Raw genomic sequence first — 16,269 nt, forward strand, 5'->3', positions numbered from 1 at the left:
TTATGTCAAGTAGCCTATCAGAAGCTTCTAAAGCGATAACATAATTTTCTGGAATTTTCCAAGCTGTTTAAAGGCACAGTCAACTTAGTGTATGTAAACTTCTGACCCACTGGAATAGTGATACAATGTATTATATGTGAAATAATCCGTCTGTAAACAATTGTTGGAAAAATTACTTGTGTCATGCACAAAGTAGACGTCCTAACCGACTTGCCAAAACTATCGTTTGTTAACAAGAAATGTGTGTACAGGTTGAAAAACTAGTTTTCATGACTCCAACCTAAGTGTATGTAAACTTCCAACTTCAACTGTACATGTAAAATCCCATAGAAAATGCTAGCGAGCGCATTGCGAACATTTTGTACAGTTTCTGACCTAAACTCTACAAGTAACAAAAAATTGATAGTCACAGTTTGCTGAATGTACAATTCAAATATTAGCCAGCAAGGCTCTTGATCCAGAAGGGTATTCTCTGCTGTTACCAAGTGAATGCTTGATTTTGGAAGAAGCTAACTAGCTACTAAATAGCAAACCAAATGCACAACTGCAGAGCATTTAGCACATTTTAGCCAGTTAACTTAGTAGTTATAAGATATTTGGCAGGCAAACATTTCGTTGTGAATTCCATACTGTAATTAGATCACCTGGCACATGCTGCACAACAGTGAGTGACTCACAAGGCAGTGTCTAGTTGTTGTGTGCTTGTAAACAAACACCACATGACACGTGACTGGGGACTACCATATTCTTCATAATAACGTTCCAGGTGAAATGAAGAACGCAATGTTCTTTCTCTCCTAATGTATTGCGCAAGTTGACTAAGGTATTCATTCAAAAAACTAAATAAATAAATAGTTAACGGTATTGAAAAACCATCACGTGGCTTTTTCAGCAACATGGAAGTAGACCACAGAACCACTGACAAAGATGGTTAAACATAGCTAAACAAGCACCCTTTATGGACTGAAAGGTGTCATGCTTAGGGCCCTAGCCAGGAGGTCACATTCATTTTTCCTAGCCAGGAGGACACATGTACTGGCCCTAGTCATGGTGATGTTACACATTTTCTACAAATAAACTGATCAACATTCAAAGTGAATACTAACCTAAAAACTAACCAGCCATAATATAGCTGTTCAGTTGGGAGGGAGCTGTGCTACAGAACAACTAGCATCTGTGGTTGTCCACAAGATCCAATGATTACAGAGTCCACCTTACACTTAGAGTGATTATGGACTACTCTGGCAACAACATAAAAGTCTGGCCCTCTCAGAGTGAAAGTGAGATGTTGACTGTGATGAGTGGAGTTGCTCCCTCAAGTCTTCCATCCTGGTTAGTAGGAACCAAAGGTGTGCAGGCTTTTGTTCCAGACGAGTACTAACACATTAAAATAAAAAAAGGTTTTGGTGATATATTGATTAGTTGAGTCAGATGTGTTGGTGCTGGGCTTAAGCAAAAGCCTGCCCTTCACATTCTGTGAGTCTTCCGACCCAGGGTTGAACAACATTTCATTTCTCCAGTCCACTACCACTTTCCAGTAAAGGTAAATGGACAGACTGGAGCCCCAGACCAGCCAGGCTCAGCCCAGCAGTGACTCACCCAAAGGAGGGCACACACCCAGGGCCCTGTCCACCACACCGTCAGCTCTCCAACAGGCCCAGCACTGTTCAGAAAAGCCACTGTGCCTACCACTACACAAACAAGGACAGGGGAACATGGCGTCAGGCTTAATAAACCACTCATAACACACACACACTTAATCAACCACCCCAATGACCCCATGTACGCCCATATATAGTGTAAATACACCTACATACTGGAAATGACCCAGGGCCTCCTCAAGAGACAACTTTCTGATATTGTGGGGGGAAGCAGTGACCTGTGGCAGGGTAGTAAGCTTTTTGGAATTTATTCAGGATTCATGAAGACAATCAACAGATCTACAACAATCCACAGTAGTAAGACTACATACAGTTCTCAAGGAGCTATAATATAAATCAAAACTGTTCATTACGGGACAAGTTTAGGATAACAACCACTAACCATTTCACCTTATATCCCTGGCTGGCAGGTCACCTGTATGATGATGGTTGATCATCATACAGGTGATGATCTCCATCCCCCAGTCAGGAACCAGGCTGAGCACTCCTCTACCTGTCAGCCAGTGGTGAAGGAGCCAGTGTAGTGTGTGTTGCCTTTCATTAGTCATTTATGAGCCATTCGAAGAACTGAGAGAAAAGTGCATTGAAGGGGACAGGAAACTAACAGGGGCAGGGCAAGAAAGTGAGAATTAGGTCCTTTCTGGAAGTTACTAATTAAAAACACTGATCTGGGGTCAGGTGTCCTATTCCTCGAACTGCACAAACACCAAACTGATCAGTAAACAGTTTGTCACCATCAAAACCCAAGACCTACACCTTCGGTACAGATGAATGATAGAGGATAGCGGACAGACAGGAAGGGAGATATGTAAATGAATGAATGACGTACAAAAGCAGCTCTGCATTTTAAGGTTAAGCTGATCCTAGATCTGTGCCTAAAGTAGGGCGCTATAAAAATCTGTTATTTTTTTTTTGCTTAAATCACACAAGGAAACAACTTTTGAGATCTGGGAAAAGTTAATTCAATTCCAGTGCACACCTCGAATGAGGCTGTTTAGCGTGTTTTTGTAGCGCACATGTGAAAAACAAATACCCACTCGATTGATGCAAATAATCATGATCTTATTCTGCCAGGTAAGCATAGGCTACTTTGTAGTTAACATTTAATTGAGAAGGTTTTTGGGAAAACCTTTCTATCTACCAGAAGACTTTTCATTAGCATCATCGCTAACGGCTACACAAAGTGGCGCGTACCGCACATACTAGAGGTCGACCGATTAATCGGCTGGATGCCGATTATGGCCGAGTACATTGCACTCCACGAGGAAACTGTGTGGCAGGCTGACCACCTGTTACGCGAGTGCAGCAAGGAGCCAAGGTAAGTTGCTAGCTAGCATTAAACTTATAAAAAACAATCAATCTTAACATAATCACTAGTTAACTACACATGGTTGATGAAATTACTAGTTTAACTAGCTTGTCCTGCGTTGCAAATAATCAATGCGGTGCCTGTTAATTTATCATCGAATCACAGCTTACTTCGCCAAACGGGTGATGATTTAATAAGCGCATTCGCGAAAAAAGCACTGTCGTTGCACCAATGTACTGAACCATGAACATCAATGCCTTTCTTAAAATCAAAACACAAGTATATATTTTTTTTACTTACATATTTAGTTAAAATAAATTCATGTTAGCAGGCAATATTAACTAGGGAAATTGTGTTAATTCTCTTGCATTCTGTGAAAGCAGAGTCAGGGTATATGCAGCAGTTTGGGCCGCCTGGCTCGTTGCAAACTGTGTGAAGACCATTTCTTCCTAACAAAGACTGTAATTAATTTGCCAGAATTTTACATTATTATGACATAACATTGCAGCAATGTAACAGCAATATTTAGACTTATGGATGCCACCTGTTCGATAAAATACGGAACGGTTCCGTATTTCACTGAAAAAATAAATGTTTTGTTTTCTAAATGATAGTTTCCGGATTTGACCATATTAATCAAATGAAATGTATTTATAAAGCCCTTCTTACATCAGCTGATATCTCAAAGTGCTGTACAGAAACCCAGCCTAAAACCCCAAACAGCAAGCAATGCAGGTGTAGAAGCACGCTGGCTAGGAAAAACTCCCTAGAAAGAAACCTAGAGAGGAACCAGGCTTAATGACCTAAGGCTTGTATTTCTGTGTGTTTATTATATTATAACTAAGTCTATGATTAGATATTTGATAGAGCAGTCTGACTGAGCGGTGGTAGGCAGCAGCAGGCTAGTAAGCATTCATTCAAACAGAACTTTCCTGCGTTTGCCAGCAGCTCTTTGCAATGCTTGAGCACAGCGCTGGTTATGACTTAAAGCCTATCAACTCCCGAGATTAGGCTGGCAATACTATAGTGCCTATAAGAACATCCAAGGATCAAAGGTATATGAAATACAAATGGTAGAGAGAGAAATAGTCCTATAATTTCTATAATAACTACAACCTAAAACTTCTTAACTGGGAATAATGAAGACTCATGTTAAAAGGAACCACCAGCTTTCATATGTTCTCATGTTCTGAGCCAAGGAACTTAAACGTTAGCTTTTTTACATAGCACATATTGCACTTTTACTTTCTTCTCCAACACTTTGTTTTTGCATTATTTAAACCAAATTGAACATGTTTCATTATTTATTTGAGGCTAAATTGATAGTATTTATGTATTATATTAAGTTAAAATAAGTGTTCATTCAGTATTGTTGTAATTGTCATTATTACAAATAAATAAATATATATATATAAAAAAATTAAATAAACAAAATAAAATAAATAATTTTTAAAAATTACAACAACAAAACAATACACAAAAAAATACTAATAAATAAACGGCCGATTAATCAGAATCAGCTTTTTTGGGTCCTTCAATAATTGGTATCGGCGTTGAAAAATCATAATCGGTCGACCTCTAGCACACACACAGACGGGGAATTCTTGTTGCCTCTTCAGAAAGTTGCAGGAAATACGAATCACTATTGCATTCTGTTTATGTCTTATGATAAACTTGGGCTAATTAATTAATTTAATACATTTAGTTGACTCCCTACTAAGTTCAATAAATGATTTAAAATGGTTGGATTCAGTTTTAAAAAGGGTAGGTAGCATAAATATAACCACATGTAACATATGGATTTGCATTAGTTATTTATTCTATAAAACCAATCAGAATTCCGAATAATGCCGAAGTCATGTCGGAAAAAGATTTTTCCCGGGGGGGGTGATGTAATATTGAGAACCTGGCAAGCTAGCCTATTCCCTATAATTTAAACTCCAACAGAAATACAGTAATTTCAAATTAAACCAATCATTTTTACTCATGACTTTTGGTTTTAATTACATTTTCAGCCAATTTACAAGCTAATACTGTATGAGTTTGTTACAAATCAACTTGCAAGGTTGCTAGCCAACTAGCCTGCTAACGTTAGCCCTACATGCCTTCTAACATTATGTTAGCGCTACACGAGTCTGCCAGTTGCTATTAACACCTAGCTTACAGCTACATTAAAGTAAACCAAAGTTTTAGAAATACATAACACCATCTAACCAATACATAACACCTAATTCTTATCAAAGAAGGTTAGATATATAGAGTAATCTTAGCTAAATATATAACGTTAGCTGGCTGGCTAATTAGCTATTAGCCTAGCCAACCACCACGGTTATGGTCGGCAAGCTTGAATACAGCTAAAACATAACCACAGATCAAAGCAAAGAGAGCAGAGACGTACAGATTGATGGCTGGGGACCATGGTAAACTTTTTACCGGAGTGTACAAAGCTGTCATCAAGGAAAAGGGTGGCTACTTTAGAAGAATCTCAAAAATAACATATATTTTGATTGGTTTAACATGTTTTTGGTTACTATATGATTCCATGTGTTATTTCATAGTATTGATGTCTTCTTCACTATCATTCTACAATGTAGAAAATAGTCAAAATAAAGAAAAACCCTGGAATGAGTAGGTGTGTCCAAACGCTTGACTCCGCTCAGGATGTTACAGTAACCACCAACCAACTATTCAGCGGTCTTGTCTGCAGCTGTCAATTAACCTAGAAGAGACGCACTAGTTTTTAAACAGACTGAGCATTTACACTTCAGTTACTGGTCTGTACCACAAGGCTGGGCTTTAATTCTGACTTGGTGGGTATCATCTACAACCCTCACCTCAGTTCTTAAAATATACCTTGATTCACATCTGTTCAAGAAAAAAGGTATCCTGAAAAGGAGGATATGGGTTCAATGGAAAGAGAGAAGGGGGGAGAGTGAGGAAATGTTGTGGGTTTCTTGTAGCTAGCCTGGTTGCTCCTGGCAACAGCAGGGGAGAAATTGGAACTGTGGGATTACAGTAGTGTCCTTCAGTTTTTAAGATGCTGGGCTTTCTCCAATAGCTTTCATTCAAAACTAGATGAAACAATTTTATTTTTTATGGTCACGCTAATCACTGTAGTTAATACATATAATGAATCAAAGAGGAATCAACATATGTAATTATGATCGCTATGCTCACTTAAATGACTGATGACAAACGTACATGCGATGCCATTGATTGAATCCATTCCAAGCGTTCCTCCATTGCAAATTGATCTTACCATTCACTTTATGCAGATTTTACTGACTGACCTAGCATACGGAATGTCCTTTGCCTTCTCTCACATTCAACATTTTCCAGTTTCCATAACATTACCTTAGGGGTTCTGAGAGTTATAAACACAATTCTAAGAACACAAAGCTGATCAGATGTTGAATTGGCTGAAGAAGTAGAGGTTTAGTAGCCAACTCTGTGGTTACACTGTGCAGGTACCCTAGTCTTGAAACTCAAACTTCACTGAGACACGTGCCAGTCAAGCTGGGGTGGTAATGAACCAAAGGTGCAAGCAGAGACCTCATATAGTCTGTGACCAAGAGAGCATCAGTGAACGTACTGGTACACTCACCAGTGTGTCCCCCAGATTTTATCTTCAGAGGGACACTGAAGGCCCCAAAATCAGTATCCAGTGGCACCTAAAAACAACATTTTCTATAAAAACTATTCTAAGACAAGATACAGGACAACATATCTAGGCTGAGATGAGGGTGATGTTAGGGGAAACACTGCACGTGGGAAACTTGAGTACTGATGAGGTAGTGAAGTTGCTGTGCACCAGGAAATGGGTTCATTCAGAGCCAGATCAAAATCAAATGTACTTTTAGAGGACTGGAGAAGTGGGTGTGGTTGTCCTCTCAGAGAGAGATGGAGACACTGAGGGCAAAGTCACATTAGGATTGCTGGACAGGAGTAGAATAGGGAGGGGAAGGGGCGTATTGGGCAGGTTTAATATGGGACCGACAGGCTGCAGTTCAATCAACCCCGGTCCGAGTAGCGTTCCAGGCCCTACTAAAGTCCACGTGCAACCTTTCATTCTACTGTAAGCTCCCTGGTCCTGCTTCCTTCCAGTCCCTCTCTAACACACTTTTCAAGGGCTTGTGCTCAAAGGGGACTGCCTCGAAAAGCGTGGGCTATGGACTGTGCCGTCTCGGTAACAGGCAAGACACTGCTTACGCTGTATATCAAGTTTGCCACCGTGTAAACGCTGGGAGGTGGGGGCGGGGGACTGTGAACTTGTGTGCAAGTGGGTGTCCCCTGCAACCCCTCCCTAAGCTATCAAACTCAGGAGTAAATCAATAGATGAATGGGGAAGGCCCCCTCAAGTGGTCTCTCCAAAGACAAACAAGCGATATGTTGCCTCACCAGTGCCAGGTTCACCAGAAAAAGAGCATGGGAAGGGAGTGGGGGTGACAAGCCGGTACCTGGTTTAAAGTTACTAAATTCAAGTAAGAGTCCGAATTACACACAGCCACCCCCATCATCATCATGATCGCTACTAGGCTTCATGACACACACACATATTCGCCAACTTGCACCTGCAAACGCCAGCACAAACTTTTCACACATGCTCACCGGTAAACCAGTGGCATGCCCTTTGACTGGACAAAGTGCTCATGAGAGCTCTAATACATATTTGCAACATGACCGGAAAGTCATCCTTGCAGGCGAGCATCTCATCATCCCGGAATCACACTCCCACAAACACCCAGCTTGACTGACACAAAACAGCACCTCTTCACACAGTCAGTATTTTGGTGACCAGTCAACACCAACTTGTTGCACTTCACAGTCGTATCAAGGTTCAGTACAATGAAGTTAGTCAGCCAGTCCATTGTCAACAGCGTGTCACTCTGCTACCGGTACCAAAAGAAACCTCGAACAGAGCTTCTCTCTCACCCCTACAACATGAAGCTATGGTATGGAGGGATGTAATGCACACTCAAGTTGGTCTTTCAATATCTTGGCAATAGAATGTATCACAACTGTGTATTCAGCAAAGCTGTTGACAAAATAAATGGGTCCTTGTCACATGCAGTCAAATGTGCATAATATGGTTCTGAATGCTAAACCATAATAAATGACATTGACCAATTCCATGGATATCATCTATGCAACTTGGAAATACAACATTTACTGAGAATCATCCATTTTAATGCTCCAAATGTATGAGGACATGCAACACTACAAGAAAGAATCATGACTCAGTAGCTTAGAGACAATGTCAAACTGCACCCAACCTTTCACCTAAAAACTAACGAGGGAATGATTTTTCTGGTTAGGGTTAACAAACATATGATGGACGTGGATGAGGGATACATTCATTAAGATCAAAATACATCAAATTCTGATGTGTACAAATCATAACGACGTATGCATTAACGTGTAATAACGGTTTCACTTCGGTGCAGTGGTAACCATAAGAGAATGAAGCCAACATGGTAAGGATAGAGGAAAGTGAATCCATTTTGAACCGGCATTTCTACTTCAGCACCACAGCAAGGGGCTTGCTCATAATGCTACATGGAAATCAAGGGTGTCGGCACCGAGATTTATCCAGGGTATGACTTTGCGACAAAGGTTATTCAAAATATTCACCAACAAATACACAATAACAGACTGCTTTTCAGAGTCTTAGGTGGCAATTTCATCAGAAACTGCATGTCACTCCCAATTCATACGCGTGTGTGAACATATGAAGATCCAAGGGTTGTAATGTCATCCTTCATACAGAAATCGAAATATATATATAATTATGACATTCTTTAATGTATCAGTTTTTCCTGAATCACCACCCACAGCCTTCATCTGAGATTACAATACCCTTCCACGCTGTCTTGCTGTGAATTCTAAAATGCAGTTTGCAGCAATGCAGTGGCTTTTGGACATTCTCTTTAAAATATTTGCATTAGCTAGTTAAAGGAAACACTGCAGATAAAATTAGCCAGCTAAAATTAGGCTGATTTAGAATATGGCATCCATCATTTCTCAATTTTACCACAAGTAGGAACAGTGGCTATGTGATGCATTGAAATGGGAGGATATCCCAGTCATACATCAAATCGTAATAAGTCCATGATGAGGCATGCTCATGGACAGTTTACATGGCCAACACTGCCCATACAAAATATTGAGACTACTGGGCAGGGTAACTTTTGATAATCCTACTTCATTCCTACTGAGAATGTGAATTCTAAAAGATGGAAAAGGATAGTATGAACTAGCCTCGGATACATTGTAGCTGTCTATGGCAGTTTTCCATCATGGCGAATCACAACCAACGTTGATGATCTACATTGCAAGGCATCACTACGGGGGAAATGTAGCTACTTGCTCAATTGTCCACAAAGTGTACGAATCGATAAATAATGTTACAAGCCAAATGAATGTCCTGTACAATTAACTAGAACCACAGTGATTGAAATGGCATATTGATGCTGAAGGTTGGAGGACATGGGAGGGTACGGAAGGTGCTGTTTGGATGTCAGTTTATCATCATGGTCTTCTTCAAACACATGACGACTGATGACAAAAAAAGGCATCTTCACAACAAATGAATTAAAACCCAGTGAGTGAATAAACCAAGCTTCTCTCTTACCTCAGGCGGCGGTTCGTTTCCAGCTTCCCGGAGCAGCCATTATCAGTATTCCCTCTCTCCCTCCGTCCTAGCCTCCACCACAGGTACCGGGCAGAATAAAAACCGGTAAACCAATCCCCCCCCACCCCCAAACTGTCACCCCTCTGATGGGTGAGATATCCTAATAACGAGAGGGTAGTGCCGTCTTTTGCAATAAATCCCCGTCAAAACTCGGGTCTTCAGTGAGTTTAGTCTCCAAAACGCAGTCCAGCAAGAGCGCAGGATGAAACCGGAGGTTCGGCGCGGTCCGCCTAGCGCAGCGCAAGCTAGCTAGTTAATTGAGCAGTTCACAGGTAACAGATGTGGTACCGCTTGGGTAGCATGGCGATGGCTAGGTTGTCATCCAAAATAGACATTATCTCCCCGTTGATTCTTTCGTGGCCGCTGTTTCACTTAAGAAACCATATAACGTTAGCAAACGGGTAACGTTGGGTTTATCGTAGCTGCTGAGTCTGGGAGGCTAGCTAACGTTAGCTGGCTAACTAACTAGCTAGCTTTCACTGTAACTGTTAGTACTAATATCTAACTACGTGTTGCATGTTGTGGTGAACGGGGGGTTGAGTAGTGTTTAAATAAAAAATAAACGATTAAAATAAAATTGGGGTATTTCAGTTGCACCGCTATAACTAGCGATGTGCATTCGCAAGGGTCCCCCCCTCTCTGCTCGTTAATCTCGATCACACCACAGACAGCTCTAGCTATCGCTTAGACGAGGGTCTGCACGAAAAGCGCGCCCTCGACACGAAGCTCGTTCCCGCCTGTTTGAGTTGCATTCCCACTACAAAATGGCCGCTAAAATAAACCTGCGACAGTCAAACTATCTACTACCCTTGGTGTGAAATTAAACATCACATGGATAGCCTGTTCATAATCTAACGCAGTAGTAATATATTTTTATGTAACCTGCCTCGACATTTAAAAGAGGAACATTAAGTTTAAGGGTGAGTTAGCTACGGCAAGTACCAAGCCAACGTTGCTAGCTAGCCGTAACATAGTTAGCAAGCTCGTGCATGTTTCCTGAACAACAGCAAACCTTGACGTTATCGCCAATACGGTTAGCACCTTAGCGAACAAACTAGCTAAATGAGTACATTTAGATTCACGTAATGCTGTTAGATATGTTTAGCTATTTAAATTACCGTAATACTGGTAAATTAGAAATAGCACTTAATTGAAACATTCTGTGCCTGAAACCCGAAAGAGTGTTTAATGTTAGCACATTTTCTGAGGGACTATCATACTACCAGCACCTAACTAGTTAACATCAGTGATTCATAATATCCCCATCAACTAAGCACCAATCATGTTCAAATTACCCGCCTCATTCGCGCGTTGACGAAAACCACTGACCAATCTGTATGGTCGTTTACTCACTTAAAATGGCGGCGGTCACCACTGGGATGAAAATTGGCTTTTGTCGCACGAGCTGCCACTATCGGTGTGTAGGTTGTTTTAGTACTACTATAGCAGCTAGTCACCAGCACTTATAGAAACCGTAATTTTGTAACGGCGAATACAATTGTCATTACTCAAAAGCGCGTTTACACGAAGTTAACCCATAGCAAACTACACTGAACAAAAATAAAAGCTACATGCAACAATTTTACTGAGTTCATAAATTATTTCTATGGATTTCACGACTGCGCAGGGGCGTAGGTAACGGGAGCCAGGCCCAGCTAATCAGAATCTGTTTTCGCAACAAAAGGGCTTTATTACAAACAAATGCACCTCAGCACCCTGCTCCTCCCCTCAGCGGATCCCACAGGTGAAGAAGCCAGGTGTGGAGATCCTGGGTACACGCGGTCGGTGGTTGTGAGGCCAGGCATACTGTTAAATTCTCCACCAAAAAAGTGGCTTATGGTAGAGAAATGACCATTCAATACCCTGGCAACAACTCTGGTGGACATTCCTGCAGTCAGCATGCCAATTGCGCACTCACTCAACTTGCGCTTATATTTATGTTCAGTATAGTTCTGAGTGACCATAACTTATGTCATGATAACACATTGTTCCTCTGACCAGGTCTTAAAGTGCAGGACTAAATAAAATATACAATCACATACTGTTTTAATAAAAAAAGTCAAGGTACAATAATCACATTTAAGTGAAACATACACATAGGTGTAAGCCATAGTCTTGTTTTATCAAGGAAAAACAATTGTCTTTGACGTCAATGATAAACAGAAATAGTTGCTCTTTAAAAGTATAAGATTACAAATGTGAATATTAAACAAAAGTTAAATCAACATATCAGGCTTTCCCTCTGTACAGTACTTTACATGGCACTACAGAGTTAATTAGCGAAGTGATTTCCACCCCAACACCCTCTCCCCAGACACAAAAAAACAGTTATGTACTTCTAAAGCGACAGACAAGCAACCGTCTGAGCTCTGGAGACAGGAATACTAAAATGGTCAGTTCAGATATGGGTGTAAGCATGTGGGGGTCCAATCAGTGCCCCGGTGCTGAGCGCACACACGCGCCACCCCTCATGGCAGAGGTGGGTCCACAGAAAAAGTCACTATGCCACAGCTGCTAAGGGCCAGTTCACTTCTTATTCTTGGGGGCAGGTCTGTAAGAAGGAATATTTTATAAATTCATATTATAAAGAAAATACATTCGACAGGGTAAAATCTTTTAAATGAATTTGATGCCAAAACTCAGATTTACAGAGATGAATTTATGCAACAAATCCAGGAAAAATTGTTAAATATAAATCAGGGGTCGTGTTAGATTTCAGAAATCTGAATTTACAAAATGTAGACCATAAACAAACATGCATTTTAAACCATTTCAGCTGCATTTTATATTTAAAGCAAGTTTTGTGTTCCTTCAATAGTGACCAGGGGGTGCAACACATTCAGCACAAAATAGCTTAATTCATCAGACAACAGAAGTGCAATGCTATTTGGCTAGTAGCCACACAAGTAAATGTGCTTACAATGAAAAAGAACGGTATTTTCTGCTATGTTTATCATAGAAATAATGAAGCCAGCTACATTTCCTAAGGTTTTGCTTGAAGTTTAGAACGCTGTCTGAATATGTACCGTTTGTCATCCGAGTGGAAAAGTGCCACTGAAGCAAAATTAGTGTTTGCAGAAAATTGCAATAAGCAGCATTTTAGATCTGCGTTTACAAAAACGCAGCAAGATACTTATTTGCATTTTGTCTTTTCAATTAACGTGACCCGTTTATATTTATAAACAAGCATTTCCTCACCTGTAGATTCCTACTACGATGGCGTGATCTCTCTCATAAGGCTCCAGTGTCAGCTGCTCCTGGGGCTTCATGTTTTCTGAGCCCATCTTCTTCACCTCCGCAGCAAACACAGCCTCCGGTGCTGCCGTTGAGTCAATGCAGTTTGCCTGGAGGGAGACGAGACAAACGTATTTTAATCCCACTGCACCTGAAGCACTGGCCCTCAGTAACAGTAATCTAGGTTGCTCCTAAAATCAAAAGCTTTTGCAGCACAATGCAAATGTTCAACATCTAATATCTTAGTCTGCCTGCTTAATTAAGAATAGTATTCCAGAAGATAGCGCCACTAACTCTGAATAACAGCTTTTTCCACAGTTTCAATGTTTTACCTTGATTGAGATGACAAAGTGCCCTCCGTTCTTGAGGAAGTTGTGAGCGTTGAGTGCAACAATTCTGGTCTGATCAGGCTGGGCCACATCAGCGAAGATGACATCTACCATGCCTGCACAAAGAGGGTACAGCCAGAGTTAGTAAAACATACATAAACCACCACAGTATTTTGGCATCAGTGTATGATTTTGATGACTTACCAACAAGCATGCGGTATTTGTGTGGATGCCGGGCGTCCTCAATGATGGGAATGATATTGGTTCTCTTTTTGGCAACATTGAGCAGATCACGCCCTGACCTGTGAGAGAACTCTACAGCATACACAAGACCCTCCTGCAAAACAGAGGAAGAGTCATTACATGTACAGGGGTCAAAGGAATGAAGGTCCACACTTCATTGTGATAGTTAATTGTTCTAAACAAGACCATTATCGAGTAGCCCAACTAAACCAATGAGTTCTGATTATGTGCAAAAAAATATACTCACAGGTCCAACGATGTCTGACACGTGGGACACTGTCGTCCCTGATGCAGCTCCCAGGTACATGACCTTCGAGCCAGGTTTGATGTGGATCTGGTCAACCCCTCCCAAGATGGCTGCTGCCAGCTTTGACCGGAAAGGGTTCCACGCTCTGTACTCAATCTTCGTTTCTCCTTCCTCAACATTCATCCTTTTTTCTCCATACACAGACTCTCCAATTACCATGTTCTTTGTCACCAGGGCATCCTCCTTACCACGGCAGATGAACACACCTGAAGGCGGAAAAAAGAGCCGTATGAAATTACAACACTCCAATATATTTGGAAGTTTACACTTCAGAAGAAATCGTGTAGAGTGGGTGCTGCTGAACAATAGTGCAACTACAGGCCTCTGCTGGAGACAGCTTGTATTGCACAGCTCCCCAACTTTTCCACTCACCTTCATGTCTATGAGGCTCCACTGTGACTTTCCTGCCCGCGCCGAAGCCCCCGCGTCCACCTCTACCCCTGGGGGTGCCACGACCACCTCCACGGCCTCTGAAGCCACCCTCGCCACTTGGAGACCTAAATCCACCTCCTGTAACAGGGAAATAACACTTAATGTCCAGTTCTTGCCCAAATGAACCACGTGCGGAAAACAACTTTCAGCCATGGAATCCAACCTAAAAACATAGCTAAATTTTATTTGACTTACCACCACCTCTGCCTCTGAATCCTCCCCGTCCGCCTCTATCTCCAAAACCTCCTCGTCCACCACCTCTGTCTCCAAAGCTCCCTCTTCCTCGGAAGCCTCCTCTGCCTCCTCGATCACCACCCCGAGGGCTGAATCCTAAAAGGAAGATGAAAGATTGTGAAAAATGGAGATTAACATTCAAATGTGTATGGCACATGACATGTTGCCAGGGCCTGGTGCAAACAAATGAATGAGAGATGCTTCAGATTTATGGTGCATGTTACAGTACAGATTACTTATAGAATCATAGATCCCAACAACTAATGCATGCTTATTTGTCTTACAGCCATGATAACTAAACACACGTTAATTTCACCACCTGTGATGAATTGATACCCTAATAGCGGATTAAAGGGGTACAACAAAGAACTTGGAAATGGAACAGAACATTCAATATGTTTGTATGTCTCGGTGTTAGTTTGCCATCTAACTAGAAGACTGCATTTGAGCTCGAGTGGTAAACCAAAGATAATGGGTAAACAGTATGACATGGCAGGCCATGAATCTAGCTAATGCAATGGGTTAATAAATGACCTGGTTACCAATGCTAGCATGTTGATAGTACATGTGCCAATAATGTTAAAACAAATACTTGGCTAGGCACTCAAATAAACCCAAACCACGTTCAGGCAATATAAACAAGAATACGTGTGTTGTGTGCGAACAATAACTACCTAGATTGCTTGCTAACTACTTAGCTAACGTTAGTGCTTATGAACACGTGTTTAGTTTTCGTGCCATGTGGGCTTCAACATTGAGGAATATGTGCATTAAATCACAGCAGATGCAAATACAGTCCAAACACTTTAATATGAATGATCATTAGGTGAAATTGAACACAAACACGTCCTACTTGTAACTGTATAGTTAGCTATATGCACTATTTACTTTTTGTTCAAGTTGTGTGAGAGAAACCATGGCTAACGTTACTGCTCGCAGCACCAGGCCGGAAGATTAAACAACTTCACAATAATATTTGGCCTTCATAATAGTAAGTAAAACTTTGACCGGCATTTCGATTATGTATCCCCGTTTACTCAATTGATCAAATAAACTTACCTGGTGTCATATTTGGTCGATTGCTGTGCTCTCAATGTAAAACAGCTTGAATTTCCTTTACCCGGTTTTCTCTTCTACCTTCTTCTTCTTGTGAAGACTCAGCAGAAACTACGTAAAAAAGTGGCCATGTGTCATCAGACTCCGCCTTCCCATGATACACCACGGTCTGAACGCTTGGGATTTTGTCGCCACCTAGCTTGGACGTCCATAAGTACACCCCAGTCGTTTTTGCTCATCTTTATCAAGGGTGTCAATAATTTCTGACTTTCTTGTCTTGAGCCCAACACTGTAGAGGTAAAATACTGCCTACAGTCAGTCCTGACGGATCATAAAGTCATATGGCTGACTAAGAATGTGCAGTAATGATGATACGAAATACTCTGATGGTTATTGGAAATTGAATAACTGCATGATGATTTAAAACATCTGTTTAATGGAAATGTAACTACCTCTAATGCAGAATATGGGAAATATTGGCTACTGCTGAAATGTAAAATCCACTCAGCCTGTATTACTTATGGAAAATTGCTTGGTTTATTAAGGAGATGTGAGGTAGCTGAGCTCTATATTGATCTTAATGAGAAAGCTAAATTGAAGGAGTCACAATTTACAAAATTCACAATACTGTAAGTCACAATTTTATTTTTTATTGTCTTAAGCATTTGAAGTTTGGTCATTTTTTTGTTGGTGCTATTAGAACTCTGTATAATGGTGGCAATAGCTGTATCAAACTATCATGGAACGTCCTCAATGTTTAACATTTACAAAGG

At 41.0% G+C, this 16,269-nt stretch overlaps 2 protein-coding genes across 2 annotated transcripts in view; both read right to left on the minus strand.

Moving 5' to 3' along the window:
• Positions 1 to 10,340, minus strand: part of LOC106605641 (dual specificity tyrosine-phosphorylation-regulated kinase 1B) — a 69,493-nt gene extending 59,153 nt beyond the window's left edge. The window contains exon 1 of the mRNA XM_014201511.3: positions 9,602 to 10,340. The gene's annotated coding sequence lies outside the window, so the exon portion shown is untranslated. The remainder of the gene's footprint in view (positions 1 to 9,601) is intronic.
• Positions 10,341 to 11,690: 1,350 nt separating this feature from the next.
• On the minus strand, positions 11,691 to 15,589 carry fbrl (rRNA 2-O-methyltransferase fibrillarin). Its single transcript, NM_001140202.1, has 8 exons — positions 15,500 to 15,589; positions 14,402 to 14,536; positions 14,147 to 14,284; positions 13,715 to 13,980; positions 13,429 to 13,561; positions 13,228 to 13,340; positions 12,860 to 13,005; positions 11,691 to 12,212 (listed from the first exon to the last, which is right to left on the minus strand). The coding sequence occupies exons 1-8, from the start codon at positions 15,507 to 15,509 to the stop codon at positions 12,188 to 12,190; spliced, it is 966 nt and encodes a 321-aa protein (NP_001133674.1). The 5' UTR covers positions 15,510 to 15,589; the 3' UTR covers positions 11,691 to 12,187.
• Between the last annotated feature and the right edge of the window lie 680 nt (positions 15,590 to 16,269).

The sequence above is a fragment of the Salmo salar genome, chromosome 05 (assembly GCF_965601325.2).
Source record: "Salmo salar chromosome 05, fSalSal1, whole genome shotgun sequence".
Taxonomy (NCBI): domain Eukaryota; kingdom Metazoa; phylum Chordata; class Actinopteri; order Salmoniformes; family Salmonidae; genus Salmo; species Salmo salar.

What these genes read in the sequence shown, in the direction of transcription:
- fbrl (NM_001140202.1), bottom strand. An exon ending in TGTCAGACATCGTTGGACCT is followed by an intron (nt 13,562 to 13,714) that starts GTGAGTATATTT and finishes TCTGTTTTGCAG; the next exon opens with GAGGGTCTTGTGTATGCTGT. An exon ending in ACTTTGTCATCTCAATCAAG is followed by an intron (nt 13,006 to 13,227) that starts GTAAAACATTGA and finishes GTCTCCCTCCAG; the next exon opens with GCAAACTGCATTGACTCAAC.